General features: G+C 40.4%; 1 protein-coding gene across 1 annotated transcript; it reads left to right on the top strand.

Moving 5' to 3' along the window:
- Window positions 1-127: 127 nt before the first annotated feature.
- On the top strand, window positions 128-14,792 carry LOC120453697 (dipeptidase 1). Its single transcript, XM_039638518.1, has 8 exons — window positions 128-442; window positions 5,846-6,573; window positions 6,632-6,701; window positions 6,768-6,944; window positions 7,044-7,128; window positions 7,231-7,306; window positions 7,454-7,592; window positions 12,493-14,792. The coding sequence occupies exons 2-8, from the start codon at window positions 5,924-5,926 to the stop codon at window positions 12,598-12,600; spliced, it is 1,305 nt and encodes a 434-aa protein (XP_039494452.1). The 5' UTR covers window positions 128-442; window positions 5,846-5,923; the 3' UTR covers window positions 12,601-14,792.
- Window positions 14,793-20,605: the final 5,813 nt, after the last annotated feature.

The raw sequence follows: 20,605 nt of genomic DNA, 5'->3' as shown, positions 1-20,605 counted from the left end.
TGCTCTTCATTGTCCTCGCTCTCTGCGCCTCGTGGCTTCGTCCTTCGTCCTTTTTCGGTTTTCGTGCCTGCCTCACTCGCTTCCCAGTTTCGTTTGGGGATTCTGGTTCAGTTTTCAGTTCGAATTCGTGCGTCGGCCGGTCGAGTTGTGTGCCAAACGCTCGGCACCTGTCGCCCAACACGTGTTGCGTTCCACTTGCGCTGCGCGTCGTCTCCTTCGCTTCTCACCCGCGTACACCGCGGCGTATACGTTACGTACTGTGGTGCAGCCAAAGCGAAATAATATCTGATTATTCTAGTTATGTGAACCGAAAGTGGAGTGCATGAGAGTCTGAAATTCAAGCACAAGCAGTGTTTTAACTCTAATTAAATTATAGAGGAAGTACGCAAAATAGGAGTGAGTTCGTGGCTCAGAAGAATGATAAATAGTTTTCCCCGTTTTGGTAAGAAACTCAGTTCAATTTGGTACATATACAAATTATGTATAGATCAGTTTAATAGGAATCATATACTGAAGCTACAGAACACATATTAATTTCTTAAACCAAAACTCATGGTAAAATTCTAAAATTAAATTCCATTTTAAGTATTAGGGTGTAAAGACCTTTCTTTATTAAGTATTTTACTACATATTTATTAGGCTACCATACTTATCTGGCCTTTGCTTTAAAGATCGCTTTAATAAGTTCTCCTTTTAAATTCCATGTTACTTTTTGTAAGGATTCCCAAAAAGCGAAAGAATGTGTGCAACAAAGAATGCAAAATAGTTTTTCCTTGCCTTGCTGATGCTGAGTATTCAGCATACATACCAATATGGGTTTCGTATGCAGATTTTTGCCAGCCAGAGTCATAATATTGAGCAATTGATGAGAGCGCGTTTAGCTTGGGTTTGTGGCACTTGGCTCATTAATATGCGGAAGGCGACACAAAACACACCCCCGCGCCACCTCCCACACTCATACATACACACACACACACTCGGGGAAAATCCTCCCCTTCCCTAAACTTGTGTCTGTGTTTTGTCTCGTCCTCATCTGCATTTGCCCGAAATGAGAATAAGAATGAAAATGAGAATGAGTATCCTATAACCGACTGAGCAGCATCCTGCGTGCTGATGATAATGTTGATTCCTGCCTTCCGCAACAATTTGCTTTGAACCTAATCCGCCCCTTTTTCGGCCACGCCCTGTGGCAATAGCTTTTCCTAAGCTGGAAACTCAAACCAGTCTCCGGCTCACATTTCACTAGCTTTTGTTGCGGCATTTATAAATGCTTGTTACCTTTCCTTATATCATTTTTAGTCTTGGTCGGGACAAAGTGTTTATGGTCTCTGGCAGTTTGAATTTTGTGGCTTGGATCAGGAATCCCTCTTGAAAGGATACAAATTGCGTTTTCCTATTATTTGTCAGTCTAGATTTGCAAAGCTATTTGGAGATTGAGTTCAATTAAATAGAGAACGCCATTCAATGGAGAAGTATCCGATATGAAACGAAAATTCAAGCATTGCAAACTAATTACTTTTTACTTTATGTATAAAGTTTTTCGATTGGAAAATTGTGGATAAAATCTCAAGCATAAAAATTACCAAAAATGTATATTTTTCATTCAAGAATTTATGTTTTCATGTATTCACTGAAGTGTGTTAGTTTTTAAAAACAACTCTAATTAATCGGATAACAAAAGAAAATGTCTGCATAAAAAAATAAACTTTGTTTTGTAAGGATTAACTCTTTAATTTTATGCTCTACTGCTCATTATTTGGACATCTGCTGGGCAACTCGGTCCCTCATTATTTGTGGCATGCCGCAACATATGTCGTTTTATTTTGGGTCAACCAATTTTTTTAGGGATTCATATGATTCTTACGCCTGCAATTGGCCTCCACTCAAGCCTAAATTATGCATACAAAAAAGGGGAAATAAAAACAATAAAGGGGAGACCCGCCGTAGGCGAAGGTCGAGGCAAATCAAACAAATGGCAAGAAACATGAAAATGTTGTAAAATAATTTCAATTCATTCTAAGGCCATTTGGCATGCCTCTGGGTTCCTTGTCATTCCACTGGTATTTGTGCGGTTTGCTGCTGCCGCTTTTCCGGTCCTCGAAAAAGTCCCATTCAATTTCTGTGTTCAGTTTCGCTTGTTTGCGAACAAACAAGAATGAGCTTCTTTCGTTGTACGTAGAAGCACAATACACCGACACATGTGTAGGACATCTTTGTTCAAGTTTGATTTGAGCCCTTTGTATTTCTAATATTATTTCATTTCGCCATATGGGTACCGCCTCTTTTAATTTATGAATCTATCTATATTTAGATGCATTGTAAAAAGTTACCATTTCGGAAAGTTTAAACCGTGTGTAATAATGGCTTTTCATATTATTGGTATCAACTTAGGTAGAGATATCATACCATATCATGTACCAATTTTACATCTACTTAAAATTACCATAACAAGCTGGCTCATATTGCGCACGTGCGTTAACAGAAATTCTCCTGCTCAACGTTCTGAACAATAATCTTCTAGGAATTAATTTGGGTTTGCTCGCCACCCACTTGGGGAATTTGTCTGGTCATGCGATCAGCTGCTATTACCAAGACTTTTAATGATACGTTTTATTATCCTTGTAAAATTGAATAAGCATAAACCAGAAGAAATTCCAGTATGGCCTCCAGCAACTGCGGCATTATGGGTGGGAAACCTTATCACAGTGGGTGGCTGGTGGCATTCCTGCCGAGCTTACAAATCCCAAAACCTCCTTGAAGCTACCGACATTTACTCCACGGGGTGATGGTGGGTGCTATTCGCATTGACTGTTTGCTACAATTCGCTAGTGAATGGAATTTAGAGCTGAATGAAAGGAAGTCGGGGGGTTTGATTATAAATAACGTAAAGTAAGCGCACATGAATGCATTTTGATTGTCTGCTGTAGTTTACGGCACGTTTCCTTTATTTTTTGCCGCTTCTGCTGCTGCTTCTGGTTCTGCTTCTGCTTGTGGAGTTGTGAGGAAAAATGGAAATGAAAGACGACAAACTCAAACTCGCTCGGCAGTATCTGTGGGCGATGGGGGCGTGGCGACTTCCTTAAATGGTGCACTAATGTATAAAAGAAAAGCATTTTTATATTTATTTCCTTGCCACTTTGCATGGAAATTCCAACTGCAACGAGGACATCGCATTTCCTTACTGCAATTTTCCAACGCGCGCACTCCGGTTTCTTCATAGCTAACCCCCCCAACCCCCTTGTTTTCCTTATTTTTCCCATACTTCCTACTCGTCTCGCTTTCTTTTCTTCATCCCTACGTTCGTTATTTTTTTGAGGCCATACAAAATAATGTTTCATGTTGCAATAAATGTACGATTCAGTCCGCGCACCCTTGTCATTTCCCAGGAACCCCCATCGTTCGTTCCGGCATATCCCTACACCCATGCCAACTCAGGCACTCAGCAAAAAATGCATACGAGTATATGAAATAAAGGCAGGGCACATTCATTGCTCATACGCAGCGTTGCACGCAGTTATCCTTGCGCTCATTTTGTCGTGTGTCTGCATTTGTATGCCGCTCACTTTTGAGCAGAATACGATTTATTAAGCCACCAGTCATATTTAATATTCCTCAATAGGCCTTAAATTACATACTACTTGCACACTACTTTCGGACTTCAGTTATAAATTCGATTTATCGATCTTAAAGTATCTGATTTCTTACAGATATAGTATGCAGATGTGTTTATACTTAGCAGCTGTAACATGAAATGTTTTTTTCAGCAATAAAGTTATAGCGCCGTTTTCATTACCGCTGGTGAAATATTAAATTTACTTGTACGTAATCACAGGATTACATTCATTTTTGCTTCAGCTCTTCAGTTGGCTTTTCCCCTTGCTGTAAACGAGACCTCTTCAATTTAATTAAATATCCCATGTTGTGGCTCTTAATTTCGGTTTACATGCCGGCTGTTTTAAGGCATCAATGTTTAATGAAGCGCCAAACGTTTTCGATTTCACAGACCCGTCTTTTGTTTGTCGTCCTTCGTCGTCCTTTGCTTCCTGTTAACCCAACTGGGTCTAATTTGGCTTCCTTTTCTCTGTTGTTGTATTAATAATTCGTGCGGTGCGTTTCGGTCACGTTTTGCATGTCGCAAAATATTCGTGGCGCGTTGCCCTTGTCAATGTTGTCATTTCCTGCTCATCGTCGACTCTGTTGATTTTTGCATAATTTCTGTTTGGCCAGATAGCTTTAACAGCACAACTTCGCCGCAATGGAAATATGGTGAAGGAGAAAATCGAATCTCCAAGAACCCGAATCCATAATCAGTACCAAAAATGGAAGGAAAGACAGAGCAGATAAGGTATCGTCGTAGTTTTCTGTAGCGGAATGTTTTCATTTTGTTCGGAGGCATCAGAGCATGAAAATCAACATTCTGGTTGCCAATGGCCCCTCGCTCTGAATTCAACTTCTATTTCTATGTGACCTGCAGAGTGCAGCACCAACAGTTGGCACATGAAAATGAAAATATGGGGGGACAAATAAAAATGGAAAAATGCAGAAAAGAAGCGAGTGTTAACATAATCACAAGAGGAATAAAAATGTTGGTTTGTTCAGCAAACTAAGAGGATTTAGAATGCTTACTTTGCGGAAAACAATTTTGGTTAGCTGCATTATTAAAGTCTAGTGAACTAGTTCTGCTTTTATTAAAGATGCGTTTAGGGTTTACTTTAATACTTCAATGGCAAATATAATCCAACTTGAAGTTGCATTTGTCAATGCAATGACTTTACGATGCAGCAAAAATGGCTTCAGATAAAATAGCTTTAAGTACGAACAGCTTAAATACCTCTTGGCTGAACATTTCCATTTGCTCAGCTTATTATTTCATTTTGGCCATTACGTTGCTCGACTTGGTGGCCAAGTTCTGTGTGGAAAACTATTAAAGTAGTTTAGCTTAGTTTCCCTGTTTCGGGGCAAAACTTTAATTTCACTTTCTGGGACAAAGAATATATAAATATTTACCCACTTCGCCCGTTTGGCCATGGCATACGGGGCTTCAATTTCTTGGGGAAATATTTAGAACTTCGCTCTCTCGATTTTCCCCTGGCTTTGGCTTCTTCGCTTAGTTCTCTGCCACCTGCCAGGCTGAAGCCAAAGTTTATGTCGTATACGAATAAAAACTACCAAAATAAAATCGTATGGATAAAGTATTTCCCTCGCAGAACTTTTCTGCCGAACATCGGGGGAACTATTTAAATTTTCTATGATTTCTTTTTTGGGGTTCGGTGATATGCTGGCTTAAAAAAAAAAAAAGAAATGGAGAGGAAACTTTCCTATAAATAATTTTGCATTTTTATTGTGCATTTTATGCATTTTGTGCGCGATTTCGATTTGAAGTTGAGCTCTGAAATAAATATGAAAAGTTTTATTTATGTTTGTGGGGTGGCAAAGCCAGCAAAATAAAGGGGGCCTGGCTTTGGAGCTCAGTTTGTGTTTGGGGCCAGGAGGTATTCGGTATTCGGTAGCACAGCCGTGGGCGTTATATTTATGACATTTGTTTGCCAACAACTTTCAATAGCTCAATCACGCCACCCGCACATGCAATAGGCTAAGCAAATGTCCCGGCTTTGAAACACCAGGCATGGGTAAAAAGGACTCTTTCTAAAAGCAAACAAGCTAGCTTTTAGATTTCGGATTTCTTGATGTTTGAAAATAATATTTTAATGGCGTTATTGAGGCTTGAGGAAAGTGTGACTTTGACGTACGAGCTTATCGGTTATAAAGTAGTGCGGCTAAGCCTTTTTAAAAATATATTCTATGGCATTTTATATCTTATTAAGTTTTTTATTATGCTTTTCAGCTAGAAGGCCGAACACCATCAATGTGAGTGCTGCGGAGTGCGTGCTCTTCCACTAGAGCTCCGTGCCGCTCGGGGGCAATGAAATCGCGGAAGCTGCCAAAGGGCTTCGTGCTTTGTGGCCTCAACTGTTTGACCTTTGTCTACTTCCCGCTCGTCCTGCCCATCCTGCGATGCTCGGCCGGAGCGGCGTCGTCGGCCAGCGGCGGTGGCTCAAAGAACGCCGACGACTTCGACTACCGAATGCAGCGGGTGCGGAATGTCCTGAAGGAAGTGCCCCTCATCGACGGACACAACGATCTGCCGTGGAATATACGCAAGTTTCTGAAGAACCAGCTGAAGGACTTCCACTTTGGCGGCGATCTGCGGGAACTGGCTCCCTGGTCGTCGAGTGCCTGGAGTCACACAGATCTGCGTCGCCTGAAGGAGGGCATGGTCTCCGCTCAGTTCTGGTCCGCCTACGCCCCCTGCTCATCCCAGCATCTGGATGCAGTGCAGCTGACGCTGGAGCAGATCGACCTCATTCGTCGACTGGTTCAGCTCTATCCGCATCACATGGCGCTGGTCACGACTGCCACTGGCATCGAACAGACGCACCGGACTGGCAAGATAGCCAGTCTCATTGGCGTGGAGGGCGGACATGCCATCGGCACCAGTCTGAGTGTCCTGCGAATGTTCTACCAGCTGGGCGCCAGATACTTGACTCTCACACACACCTGCAATACACCCTGGTAGGTTTAGCCTTATTAACTTTATTAACTTTATCATACATACTGTTTCATATCTTAGGGCGGACTGCTGCAAAGTTGACGAACCTGGAAAGTACCCGCACATCGGCGGTCTTTCGCAGTTCGGCAAGGTGAGATGTTCCCCCGCCAGACAATCTACTCTGTAACCCTAATCAATTGCAATTCCAATCGAGCAGCTGGTGGTCAAGGAGATGAACCGACTGGGCATGATTGTGGATCTGTCCCACGTCTCGGTGCCCACGATGCTGGATGCGCTGGCCGCCTCGAGGGCTCCGTTAATATTCTCGCACTCCTCGGCGCACGCCATCTGCAATAGTTCCCGCAATGTACCCGATCATGTCCTGCAACGCATTGTGAGTCCATTATGGCGACATTAATCTGGGGGCACATTAATCTATATATACCCTATACCCCATTCCGATTCCCCACATCCACGTCCACATCCAATGCAGGCAATAAACGGCGGTCTGGTTATGGTGGCCTTTTATCCGCATTTCGTCAGCTGCTCGGGACAGGCGACATTGCACGATGTTGTGGGTAGGTGGCCTTTGGCCCAGTGGCTCTTTCGCCACTGGGTGTTTGGTGTTTGGTGGTGCACTATTAATCTTTAAACTTGTGCTTTTTGGGTCCACCCCCCAGCGCATATCAACCACATAAGGGAGGTGGCCGGCATCGATCATGTTGGCATTGGAGCTGGCTACGACGGAGTCAACTTGTAAGTAGGGGAGCTTTTCGCCCGCACTGCGGCTTCAATTACATTTCATTTCATTTGCCAAATTATGGTCTCTCTATCGTTCTATTTCTCGACTTTCTTCGCTCTCTCCCTCTCTGTTTTCTATGCTTTCTCTGCTTTCCACTTAAGAGTGCCCAAAGGACTGGAGGATGTGTCCAAATATCCGCATCTTTTTGCTGCCCTGCTCGAGTCTGATAAATGGTCGGAGGAGGATATTGCCAAGTTGGCTGGCAGGAATCTAATACGTGTATTCAAGGAAGTCGAAGCGGTGAGTCCACAGCAAAAAACGTACCAAAATTGCACACTTTTCTCTGGCATTTTTCTATTGTTCATCGGGCTGTCCCCTAAAGGATGCTTAGATACTCTGACAAAGGGTGTTGGAAACTTTCAAACTGAAGGGGTGAGCAATTAGAGTTGCAAAGAAAATCCTGTCTGTTCTTTTGTTCTACAGTCATTCAATAAGCTGAGTTTAAGCTCTAAAGAAAAGATATATTTACCAAGATATATTGTATAGAGACATAATTTTTTGTAAAATGTAATGAAATACTTAAAAGTAACCAAAGCGCCAGGCTTCGTATAAAATTTATCCATTGTGGCATATGTTTTGTGAAACTAAAAGTATATTAGAAACATCCCAGAGCTAACCAGACTTTGGCTCTTAGTACGTTGCCATAGTATTAAAAATTGAGTCCAAAGCGATATTATTTTTCCTTATATTTTTTCTAGGTATTAGGCGCGTACCTGACCGACTTAAAGTCGAAGCCAGTCTCAGAACTAAACACACATTTCGCAGCAAACAAACAAAGAAGCTGTGAAAAGGACATTGGTATGGCATCCTCGGCCTCTGCTTTTCTCTTTCTCTCCCTCGGCTGTTATTGCAGTTGGAAAATTCCTTTCGCAAGGATAAAAGGAATAACGTGGCTTTGCAATGGAATTTGCACATACTTGAAGAGCAAGAGGAGGAGGAGGATGGAGAGGTTAATGGGGAACTGGAAGGATAACTGGGAGGAGAGCTGGCAGGACATTGGCTTGACGTCGAAAAGACGCAAGTTGTGAAATAATTTTAAAAGGATTTTCAAATGCTTATTCCGATATTTATACACGAGCCTGACCATCGCAACCGAAGCAACAGCTTCACCCTGCAGTTTGTTTGCAGGATGCGGTCAGCTTGTTTGCCGTCTGCTCTCCGGCTGGATGCAGCTTATGGTCCTGCGAAAGGGATTGGGATTTGGCATGGCTCGGGAATTTCTTTCACTGCTCCACGATGACTGTGTCTATGTCTGGGCGGGCACTCCAAGCTCAAGCAGCATTCAATTTAGATCAATAAGGGATGGGCCAGAGCCCCTCTCTAGCAAGTTACTCCTCGGTATTGAACGGCACTCGAGCGCAGGCTAGTACCAGTTCAAAGCCTTGGAAGTGGGTTTGTTTTTCAGTTCAATGGTTGGAGTAGATAGTTGGGTGCTTGGACGGTTCGACGCATGAATGGATGGATAGATGTATGACTAAACGATGTAGACAACACTGCAGCCTTCTTAAATAAGCTTGTGTGCTTACTGCTTTTGAATTGTAAAATGGTAAAAATGCACTTCAACTTAACTGATAGGCTGAGTGCAATGGCAATTAAATGGTGGTATAACTTAACATGCTTGTTATTTTCTCATTAAATGGCTAAACCCATCCAAGATGTTATGATGAAGGACATGATATCCTGATTGGGTATGGAGTGAGTTTATGTGAATTTTTCCCTCTGCTTCCTAAATCAAAATCCTTTAATTATGGCCATTTTTAGCTTGGTCAAGTTGCTCCTTTTGCTGAGATAATTTTAAGATTTGATATGAAAAATAAATCATATGCCGCGTGAACCATGACCAAGCTCCGAGATTTCATTGCTTTTGCTGATTACGAAAACCTCCGCCACGTTTCACCCATTCTAAGCCCCATTTTGACCAAGTTGAGAAAGAGATGCCGCAGCATTTTTTAATTTAGCTCTTGTCTCTCGCTGACTGAGAGGCGACCCGGCAAACTTTAATCTTATTCTCGCGGCGTCTCCGCAGTCTCTACATTGTAATTAGTTTTAGTTCAGAGCGGCTGTATAATACGTAGAAATACCTAATGTCCGTTATTACAGGGACTTGCGAGGGCTCTTACCCCATCAGAGGGAAAATGGTAATGAAAATGGTAACAGCATAAAAATAAGGCTACAAAAGTATTGCCTACTTTGCAGCGCGACTGATTAAAATCGCTGAGTTTTTATTGCGCTTTGCACTCAGCAAGCAACCATATAGCACAATACACTCGTTCTTTTTTCTTTTTTTACTGCTGTTTATTACATGGCCATAATGCTCATTAAGAATTGTATTTTAATACGTTTCTGTTTGCTTCTGTATTTTTTCGCCCTTTTTTTTCCATCCGTTTGCGGTAAAAAGTAATTAAAAATGTTACCCAACGCCTTTTATCTTGGACCAAAAAGCCCAGAGCATTGCAAATTAAGCCAGGCCATATATACTTATCGCAATGACATTTGCCTTTGTTTTGCATCAACGGCCCAAGACTCCAGTTCATTGAACCGAACTCGAAATCCCCCAATTCAATTCTGGGTGCGGTGAAATAAAATACATTATAGCCTACTTATGAACGTCGCCAAAAGCTCGGCTCGTAATGCAATTAAATAATAACGAAAAGCGGGTCAAATGTTCAATTATTAGAAGCTTAATGCTGTTTTGCGTTGTGTGTACCCATGGGACTAGGTCGGTCATGGCTGTGATAATTAAGCAAGTCATAGAAATTAGGCAAAAGGCCATTTTAATGATTGCCATCTGGCACAAGCGCTCACAAGAACATGTATACGAGCACAAACACAAGCCAGCACATATACAATACCCTTTTAGGCTGGACACGCACTCGGTCAAAATTCAGAACAGGGTGTTCTTAAAATCGAATTCGAAATGATTTCTCCGGATTTACCAATCAATGACCGAAAGATCATAACAGGTTTACTACATTTATTATATAGAAGAAAGCATACATTTTTTCTTTCCTATCAGTTAGTTTCCTATTTTAAGTAATAGGATTGTAGATAGACAACCATTCGGTATAGATTGGTATCAATATTAAATGATTTTGTATGTCCCTGTATGTTTATGGCCCCATAAATTTTTAAACGCTTCAAAACGAAGTGCATATCTCAAGTCGCATAAAACTAGCAATGCTCCGATCAGATTTATCAGAAGTAACCGGTTCTGGGAACACAAGCCCAAGGACATTTGGGACGACAAGGATGGCCGCAAATTTTTGGGTGGCGGGGGTGGCCAGTGGATCTGTTCGGAGAGCCATTGCCATAGCCATAGCCCATGAACATGATAATTTTCTCGACGCCAGTTTTTATCTACACAAAAGCAGCCTCGTCGGGGGCAAAGAAAAGCCAAGGATTTTAGGCCCTTCACTGGGCCCACTCCGCACTCCCCACTCCCCACTCACCACTTGTGTTTGTGTTTGTGTAAATGTATCTTTTATTTTAGCCTTTTATATCTAATGCGAGAGCGAAGAACAGAATTTGGCACGACACATCGCCCAAGTGGCGGCAACGGAGGCTTTGCCTCTCAGATGGGCAAATGGCAGCAATTTGTGCGAGACAAATTCATTTAAATATCTTTCACAGGCCTTGTGTGCACTGGAAACAAAGTGATTTGTAATGGTGGTCAATATCATCTTGGTATAAATAAGTGGTGCAAAATTTGAGTTATTGCTACTACCATTATGTTTTTATACAGCGAAGAAATTGTTATTTTATTTAGATACAGAATTTTATTTTGTAGTATTTTATTTAGCTACGGAATGCCAGAGCTTTTTTTTCAGTCTTTCATGATAGATTCCCATAAAAAACTGGTCTTTTTAGTTCTAATACTAACAATCTCTCACTTTAACCTAAATCAAAATTATTATTATATAATCTGCCAAAATCTTAAGATGCTAGTTTTGTGCTTGTAAAACTGTAAAAGTGTTTGCGCTGACCTTCTGGGAACTGATTTGAGTCTTAACGTTGGGAAATGCGTTATGTCGCGTTGGTGTGGGTGTTCATTTTCCGCTTTGAGCTCATGACTCAAACTGTAACAGTGAACTGGGCTTTTCATTTACACTGAATGAAATCCAGCTCAAAGGCCGGAAAAGTCTAGCCAAAAGGCAAATGGCTCAAAGTTCCCATAGTTGTTGTGCTCCACTGTTTTGTATGAGTGGGTCATGCACACAAAGTGCAATGACTGAGCCAAAGCTGACGTTTTATTGTTGTTTGTGTGGCAGGGCGCACATAAAGCCTCATAAAAAAGTCGTAAATTCGATTGTTGTATGGCGAACAAAACCCAGGAAATGGGACCAGCCGACCTAGGCCTCACCATCACCCCTTCAAAAGGTGTTTGGTGTTGAAAACAAAACATTTTCTCTCATTTTATTTCGTTTTTTCCGCCCTTCCTCTCTCTCTCTCCTGCGTTTTTTGCTTTTGTGGCATTAAATGTGCTTCAACTTTTGCCAGGAATAAGAGCTGCCTGTTTGGCATTCAGATTTTGGCCTCTCTTTAAGGACTCAGTACTTGTGTGTGTGTGGAGTGCGTAACTGTGTATGTGGGTTAGACATGCGGAAGAGGTTCCTATGAACATTCAACTCTGCACTCTTGTTTTCGTGTTGGATGACATCCTTTTTTCAAGCACTTAAGCAGAATGATAAGCAGGAAGCTTGGGAATCGTTTCTAGTGTTTCCATAGATCAATTCCAGTTTCAATCTCAATCAGTCCCACAATAAGTTTCTGTAAGCCCATTTGCTAATTTTCGCAAGAATGTTTACCATAACTAACATGCAATTCCAATTTTGTTGCCAAAGCGCGGCGCTAGAACTTGCGAACAATATTAATGCCATATGAAGGAGGAGTACGCGAGAAGTTCCAAGAAATCATTTCTGCATTTGAAAATTCAAACAAAACTTTGGCAATTACGCTAAATAAGTTTTGTAAGTTGTGCCAGCTTGGCAATGAAGCATTGCAATCAATTTTCATCAATCAAGTGCAGCTGCCGTCACTCCCACAGCGACACTCACTGCGACACCCACATCCACACACGCATGCATAAATAATTGCCCTAATGGTACATTAATCCAATCAAATGAACTTAATTTACTTGCAGGTGCGCGATCAGATGGAACTTTTGCGAGTGGCACCCATTGATCAGTCAATTCCAGCCGAAGACATTATGGGCCGATCCTATTGTCGTTATCAAGGACCAAGAACGTGATAATTTCTCCATTTGTAAACTTCACCCATATGCATACCCATAAGCGTTTCATTCATCGCAAAACTGTGGCGAAAATGGCTTAAAAAAATTATGTCAAGCGTACGTGTTGTAAAGTGAAACTTGTTTTAGGTTAATTGACAAAGTTTTCCTCCTCTCAGCTACTGATGTTGTTGTTTTTGTTATTGTTGCTCTGTGCGTTTGTGTGTGTGTGAGTGTGGCATGATGCTGCACAAACACATGCAGGCGAGAACTCACACACACACACACATGGGGAAAAAACGTCGACATTTTGCAATCGCTCAGAGTCGAGCAGCTGGCCAACCACTGTTGCTGCACTGAAAAAAGAATCAATTAATTTTTACGAAACCTATTTATAGATTTTCCGACTTCAAATTACTAGGGTGATTTTACATTTATTTATGATTAAATTTTGTTAATTTTATTACATTTATATGTTTTGAGATTTAAGAATTGTTTAGAATGGATTTCCATAAGCTTTGATTTCATTCTCAGTGCACAGAACTTTTTGCGCAGCTGGCATCGGCCATAAACAAATACAAAGTGGCAAGAGGAGACCGCCACCCACCACCCACAATCGCCCCCAAAGACCACCCAACCCTTGCCCCTTCTTGCCCCCATTCCCGAACTAGCCAACATTGTGTAAATATCATTGCCATGTTTGTTTTTATCTCTAGCTATAGCTCTAAGTCAGACAAAAAGAAGGAAAACCTAAAAAATGAGGATGGACAGACGAAAAAAAACCAGAGCACACAAACGCTAAAAAAGTAAAGCCTATAATAGCGAAAGAAAAGCACATTTAGTCTAAAATTATTAAGCCGAAAACAATGTGGAAAGTGGATTAAAAGAAAAGCCGAGGCTAATCACAAAAGTCAAGCTCAATGTTAGTACAGAAGGAAAATCTAATTTTTCATCGTGTATTTTTTCTATGAAAAAGTTATTAAAGTTTACAAGGATATAGCTAATAGTTAATGAATTAAATACTGAATTTATAAATGCGACTTTTGGTGAGCTTATTTGGATCTGATATCGAATAAAGTTCGTTAATCTGAATTCATTAGCCCGCACTCGCAGCAAACGATTTAATTATAAAACATTATGCGTTTAAAGAGTTTTTAATTTCGTTATGATCCTAAATGAAATTCCCATTTAATTAGTTAATTAACATTAAACATTTAATTAGCCAAGGTTTACTGCAAAAAAAGGACAACCGAAAAAAAAATTCAATGCACGTATTGAATGTAACCACATTTTATGCATCATTTGTAAGGCTTAAATGCCAATCTTTTAATCAATATTCAAGTAAGGCGACGAATTCGCCAACGAATAGCAGCGAAATGATAAACATATTGTATAATTAATAGATCCATACAAAATTCAACCCGCCAAAATTGCAAATAAGTTCACAAGCAAACCAATTAAGCGAGAAATATTATTAAATAAATATTGTATAGAAAGCAAATGGGAAAACTACAAGCGCGTTTGTTCAATAACTATTTAACTCATATACCCACTCTTACTCACCTGTATTACACACTACTGTATAGATTTGTACGCTTAAAAATTTTGTTTTCATTCAATCATCAAATATATTTTTCGACGGGGTCAACAGATTTTTGCATTCCGCAGCTCACTTTATCAATTCAATTTAACAGTTTGGTTTAAAGAAATAAAAAGCGTTGAAAAATAGATCAAATCAAAGCATATTTCATGTTTTACGCCGTTGGTGGGCGAACAAAACAAAAAGGCGGAGAATAACACATGTGATCAAAACTAAAATTAAATTACAGATCTATATTATTACTACTTATATATAACTATAATAATTTAATGTTTAACAGCAAACCAAACTGAGAAAGATATTACAAACGAATTCAACCATTTTTACTGCTGATGGTAAAGGAAATGAAAGCACTTTATTGATTACAAATAACCCATGATAAAGTGGGAAACTTAATTGTAACCGTATAGGAAAATATTGGAAAAATGCTGATCATGTGAACAGTGTTTTGTCACCCTGTACATATTTGTATGAATACTGATCAAATAGTAATATAATTGTATGGAAGTATGTCAAGTTGTGAATTTGAAAATAACCAAAAACGAACAAATAATAAATTAATTAATTCATATGTGTAAATTGGATGATGTCGTAAGTGGCCAGCAGGCAATACCGAAACAAAACATAAATAAATTCATAAAAATTATAAAACTAACTGAAATTGATCAACAATTATTTTGAACTTACTTCGGAACGGCTTATCAGGGGAAACTCGCTTTCCACTCAAGGAAATCAGTGAATGTGAGTGAAACGCCTCAACAACCATCAACACTTCCAGCTCCACTTCACATTGCTTTTCCTTTATTCTTATTGCGATGATAGCACTCGAAATACACATCCTGCCAGCACTCGGGTTTCCCATCCTTGCCCCGCCCATTTATCTGTCGTGAGTTCTGTCAGGGGTTGGCTTGTCAATTCGAACGTAAAAATAAAAGGATTTGCAGTTTCAGTTTGTTTATATCAGCGCATTTTATACGCCCTAAGCCGGGGTAGATAAAACTCCCGTGCTCTCCAATGTAATTTATTTCCGCTTTGGTGGCCAAAACAGTTCAAACAGTGAGAAATCATGGAATTTATCTCGTTTTTTTCGGGGCGAAGGTCAAGCAGCTGGAATCCGCAAAACCACATAAATGAATGCTCGTAAAACTTGCAAATATTTCACATTTTTTTTTTTTTTTTTTTTTTTATTTCTGGTTGGGGTGGAGGATGGAGGGTGTGGCGCTGCGAGCGTTAAAAACTATGCATCAAACGGAACGAAATGTGTGTTTTACATAAAATTTCAATTAAATGAAATAAAGTTTCGGTTTTTCGGGATTCGGATTCGTCCTTGGCACTAAAAGGACCCGATTGCCGTTGGCTGGCAACGCACGTCTCGTTTAAATCATCTCGCTGGCAGCTGGAATGAAACCCGCAGAGGCAACAACTTTTGTTAAACATTTGTTACCAGCAGCCATGCTGCCATACCACTGGCAGCCCCAACAGCCATCACTTACCAGTGGAAACTAATAAAAGTAATAAAACCCGAGCGGAAAAATATCGAACTAGAGTGAAGCGAAACGGGCGCCAAGTACGTATAATGGATAGAGGGACACCGAAAATGCTATGTTCAAAATATTTAAGTAAAATGTAATACTATGTGTAGAGTTTAATTGTGCTAAGGTTAAATATACCTAAGTTAAAATAAAACATTAATTTATAAATTAACAGATTTTTTTCACAACAACAGCCTTGTTAGGTTATTATGGCATTAATTTGGATTTGACATCTGAAAATACCCAGCGCATTAGTTTCACCCGAAATCTCCTTAACATAAATCGGGACTTGTCAACCCTGAAAGAACCAAAAATATGAAAGCACTAAAAACTCAGTTATAATAAATAAATAAAAAAAAAGGATGCGAGTGACCGGGGCTAAGAAAGAAAAACGGCAAAGTGAAATAAAACAAGAAAGAACGCTATAGTCGAGTTTCCCGACTATTAGATACCCGTTACTCAGCATTTAAATTTAAAAAGTTTTTTGGCAAATCGACAGAAATTTACAAGACCAATACAAAAATGAAAAAATATCAAAACATTTTTCAAAAGTGTGGGCGTAGCAGCTTTTGACGATTTGTGGGCGTTAGAGTGGGCGTGGCAAAAAGTTTTTTGGCAAATCGATAGAAATTTACAAGAATAATACAAAAATGAAAAAATATCAAAACATTTTTCAAAAGTGTGTCCGTGGCAGTTTTGGGCGGTTTGTGGGCGTTAGAGGGGGCGTGGCAAAAAGTTTTTTGGCAAATCGATAGAAATTTACAAGACCAATACAAAAATGAAAAAATATCAAAACATTTTTCAAAAGTGTGGGCGTGGCAGTTTTGGGCGGTTTGTGGGCGTTAGAGGGGGCGTGGCAAAAAGTGTTTTGGCAAATCGATAGAAATTTACAAGACCAATACAAAAATGAAAAGATATCAAAACATTTTTCAAAAGTGTGGGCGTAGCAGCTTTTGGCGGTTTGTGGGCGTTAGAGTGGGCGTGGCAAAAAGTTTTTTGGCAAATCGATAGAAATTTACAAGACCAATTCAAAAATGAAAAGATATTAAAACATTTTTCAAAAGTGTGGGCGTGGCAGTTTTGGGCGGTTTGTGGGCGTTAGAGTGGGCGTGGCAACATGAATCGACAAACTTGCGCTGCGTCTATGTCTCTGGAGTCTGTATGCTTAATCCTAACTTTCTAGCTTTTGTAGTTCCTGAGATCACAGCGTTCATACGGACGGACAGACAGACGGACAGACGGACAGACGGACAGACGGACAGACGGACATGGTCATATCGACTCGGCTATTGGTCCTGATCAAGAATATATATACTTTATATGGTCGGAAACCCTTCCTTCTGCCTGTTACATACTTTTCAACGAATCTAGTATACCCTTTTACTCTACGAGTAACGGGTATAAAAATCATACTAAACATTTTCGTTTAGTTTCCAATGACGATCTGCTGACCCACCGCCCACTGGACCACATACAACCCCCACCACACCGCAAACAATGTTGCCGCCTTAACCCGACTTTTGGTGCCACCGCCGCCTTTGCCCATGAAGTGGCACCGGAAAGGATTGCTCTACGCCATAAATTGTTGTATTTTATTGTCCAATTTCTTTTTATTATTTTTCTGCGTTTCTCTTTTTGCTTTATTTTGTTTTTTCTTCGTTTTTTTCCGCGCTGTGCTGCTTATGCTTCATCTAGTGCCTGGCCTCGAGTTTTTTCGGGCACTTTGAGCCACATGCTGAGTTGTCCTGGTCAACTGGACCAAGAACAGGACCCCGCACAAACTTAGCCGACATTTTCATTGTCGTTGCTGGAAAATTGTTTTTCAAATATAAAATATAATCGCAGAAACGCGCACACTGAGAAAAACTTAAAGCTATAATACAGTTTTTCACTTATTATTTATAATATTTATTCGAAGAATATAAAGTTCAATTAAAATTGCATGAATAATCCCATGTAAATCGAATACTCGCTTTTCCCGCACACTTATGGTAATCTTCAATAATATTTTAAACTGAGTTGAATATTAAATATTATATTAAACGATAGGCTAATTGAAATGAATAAATAATGTTTTTCTAAGTGGAGAAATAAAAACGATTATATTTTGAATTATTAAATACACACAAGGATTGTAGAATAAGTGGCCGAGGAAGAATTGTTTTGTTTTCTCTTGCTGCGCTTCTGAACAATTAAGAAATTCCTAAAATATTCAGAGTGTCTGTGCAGCACAACTCTACCGTTCTTGGCCTTGTACTTGAAGTGGAAAGTGCAGAACAGCAGGTGAAAATGTCTTCTTTCGGACTGTGAAAAGTTAAAACGAAAAGTGGTCATGCTGTGGGGCAGGGAAAAGCGAAAAACTGAAAAGGAAAATGACACAAATCGAATGGAATTTGGAGGGGAGCAAAAGTAAACTGTGTGCGATTTCATTTTCGTCCAACAATGCGTATGCGTAACGCGGCAAACATTTTAATGAGCGTTTGCATAACAAATGCGGCTTTCCACATTTGTTCAACCAGAGAAACACCATCCATTGCCAGCCGGGAAAAACCACAGTACCACCCTCTTCCACAGATCAAAAGCGGCCGAGTTTCCATCCGAACTGAAACTGAGTAACTGTTACGTGCAATTACCATATATTTAATGATGATGTTTATTGTGTAATACACTCACCCACATGACCCTTTGATTGTTATGATGATTAAGCGACGATAATGATGCTACCATGATTTTCGTATCGCTCTCCGCCAAAGACCACTTCAATTTATAAGAATTGATTTTGTATTAGGGAAATTGAATAATTTATAACACAGTCACGGGGTATTTATAAAATCCACACCCATATCCAGCCACGTCAGCATCTGCGGTCCCCATGTGATGACCAATTTTCATAATTCAGACAATCGGGCGCTCGTCGTACTAAGCTCCTGCTAAGCTGCGAACAGATGTCCTTTCCCCATCCTCAGCCCCAACTGACCACTGTCTGAGGCCTTGCTCCGGGCTTAAATGTCCTTGAACGAAATTTCGATAATTTAAATTCTTTGGAAACGCGTGGAAATTGTATTCACTGTGCAAAAAATGGTTAAAATTACAAATCTGCAGATTTTATAAGATTAAATATGCGCATTACTTACTCTTTTTAACTGTTAAATATAATACATTTTATAACATTTTTTTTTTGATTATCACGTACGTGTAAGAGGGAAATCTGCCTGGAACCGACATATGCTGTTGACAACCACAAGGCAATTAATGCTTGGCACCACAAATCCTTGCCGCAGCATCGTAAAATATCAAAAAGTTTCTGAAGAGAGAAGACGAGCTATACGACGGAATGAATCCAATTATGTGCTTAATCACTAAGAAGCCCCAACCGAGAACGGATTCTTGGGATGTGAGGACTTTGAGGGGAAAAAAGCGGTCGGACGTCGTTGACAACGCCGGCAATGTTTGAGTGTGAAGTGATGACGATGGCGACGTGTTGTCAAAGTGACAAGTGCCCACATACACACCCACACCCACACTCACTTATCCACCCACTCACAGAGTTCTTCAGGCTTACTTGCTCATCTACGCACACTCCCACAATCGTAATAGCATGCACAGGAAAAAGAAAGGGGTAAGTTCTTACAAAATATGAACAACTCACCATAAGACAAACAAATATATATAAATACGATAATACAATTATGACTATATTCATTTTTGGCTTATTAATCAATATTTTATTTTTGCTTTATGTTTCTCTCGGTGCAGCTACACTCACACACATTCCTGCGTAACGCTCCTTCTTCCAGGCACTTGGCTCAACATGTGGCATGGCTTAAGGCGCACGGCCGGACTGCCTGAGCCTTTAAGCATTAAATACTTTAACACACAAGCGCTGTTAAAATTTATTCATGGTCGTTTTTAATGCCAGCGGGATGGGGTGGAAGGACCTCGCCAGGACTTGACATGCAAATGTCTGAGTGTGTGCTTGCTCCATGATGGGTGATGGAGCCCCTCCGATGGTTCGCCCTTTTTTCATCTGCCTCTTGCTCTCTGCTGTTATTGTTAAGCATGCTTTTCAAAAGCTATTGAATATGTAACCACCCCCGATGGTCCGATGCTGCAGAGTCCTCTTTTTTGGCTCCCATTCCTGGACCACAAGGCTCGCATAATGGCTATTTTTTACACTAATTTGGAAAAACAGCCATTAGCAATATTAACTAGCCAATCGTCAGGGCATATAGTATTAAATAAATCCACAAGCTACTGTGTATATTATGAAAATTATATTTTTAGTACAATTTTACTCTATTTTTAATTGTTATCATTATCATTATCCTTATCTTATCTTATCCTAAGAATTAGGCTTTTCCATACATACTCCTTTAATTAATGGCACACATATAAAGAGTATCTTCTTATGGACTTTGGCACGGAAAATAAATAAAACGTGCTGCTTTTTTGCGTTCCACTTGGCCCGCTGTGCTCTTTCACATGAATTCCATATCGTCCTGGGGCCGAAGGTCCTTTTAGGCGTGGCCGATGGGGCCGTTGTGATCCAATCACTGGTTAAATGGTGAGTAAACTGGGCTGGGGGCTGGCAAAGGGGCGACATGGCTTTCATTAGTCGTGCCACCAGCGAATCAATCCCACCCTTGTATCAATCGACATTCTGCTGAAAGCGGCAATTTAACACTTTTCCTGCCAGAGAGCCGATACGGCGGGCGCCCCTCTCAAATATTTAAACGTTTAATTTTAATTTTCAACTTTTTCCGCCTGCACACTCAACCCATTTCATTTATTCTTTGGGGCCCCGAAACGCCGGAGGCACAACACATGCGCCAAATATTTGTCACTCTGATGCCTGTAGGCTTGACTTGGCAGTAATTTCCTCATTCCCCACTCC

Source organism: Drosophila santomea, chromosome 3R, assembly GCF_016746245.2.
Source record: "Drosophila santomea strain STO CAGO 1482 chromosome 3R, Prin_Dsan_1.1, whole genome shotgun sequence".
NCBI classification, from domain to species: Eukaryota; Metazoa; Arthropoda; class Insecta; order Diptera; family Drosophilidae; genus Drosophila; species Drosophila santomea.
Note: the sequence above shows the minus strand (reverse complement) of the source record. Positions and strands in the feature narration are given on the sequence as shown.

Bases quoted from the DNA above. Each gene is read 5' to 3' on its own strand.
- LOC120453697 (XM_039638518.1), top strand. From the start codon at position 5,924: ATGAAATCGCGGAAGCTGCCAAAGGGCTTCGTGCTTTGTGGCCTCAAC. The intron at 6,702-6,767 runs GTGAGATGTTCC...CCAATCGAGCAG, and splicing joins GTCTTTCGCAGTTCGGCAAG to CTGGTGGTCAAGGAGATGAA. The intron at 7,307-7,453 runs GTAAGTAGGGGA...TTTCCACTTAAG, and splicing joins GGCTACGACGGAGTCAACTT to AGTGCCCAAAGGACTGGAGG.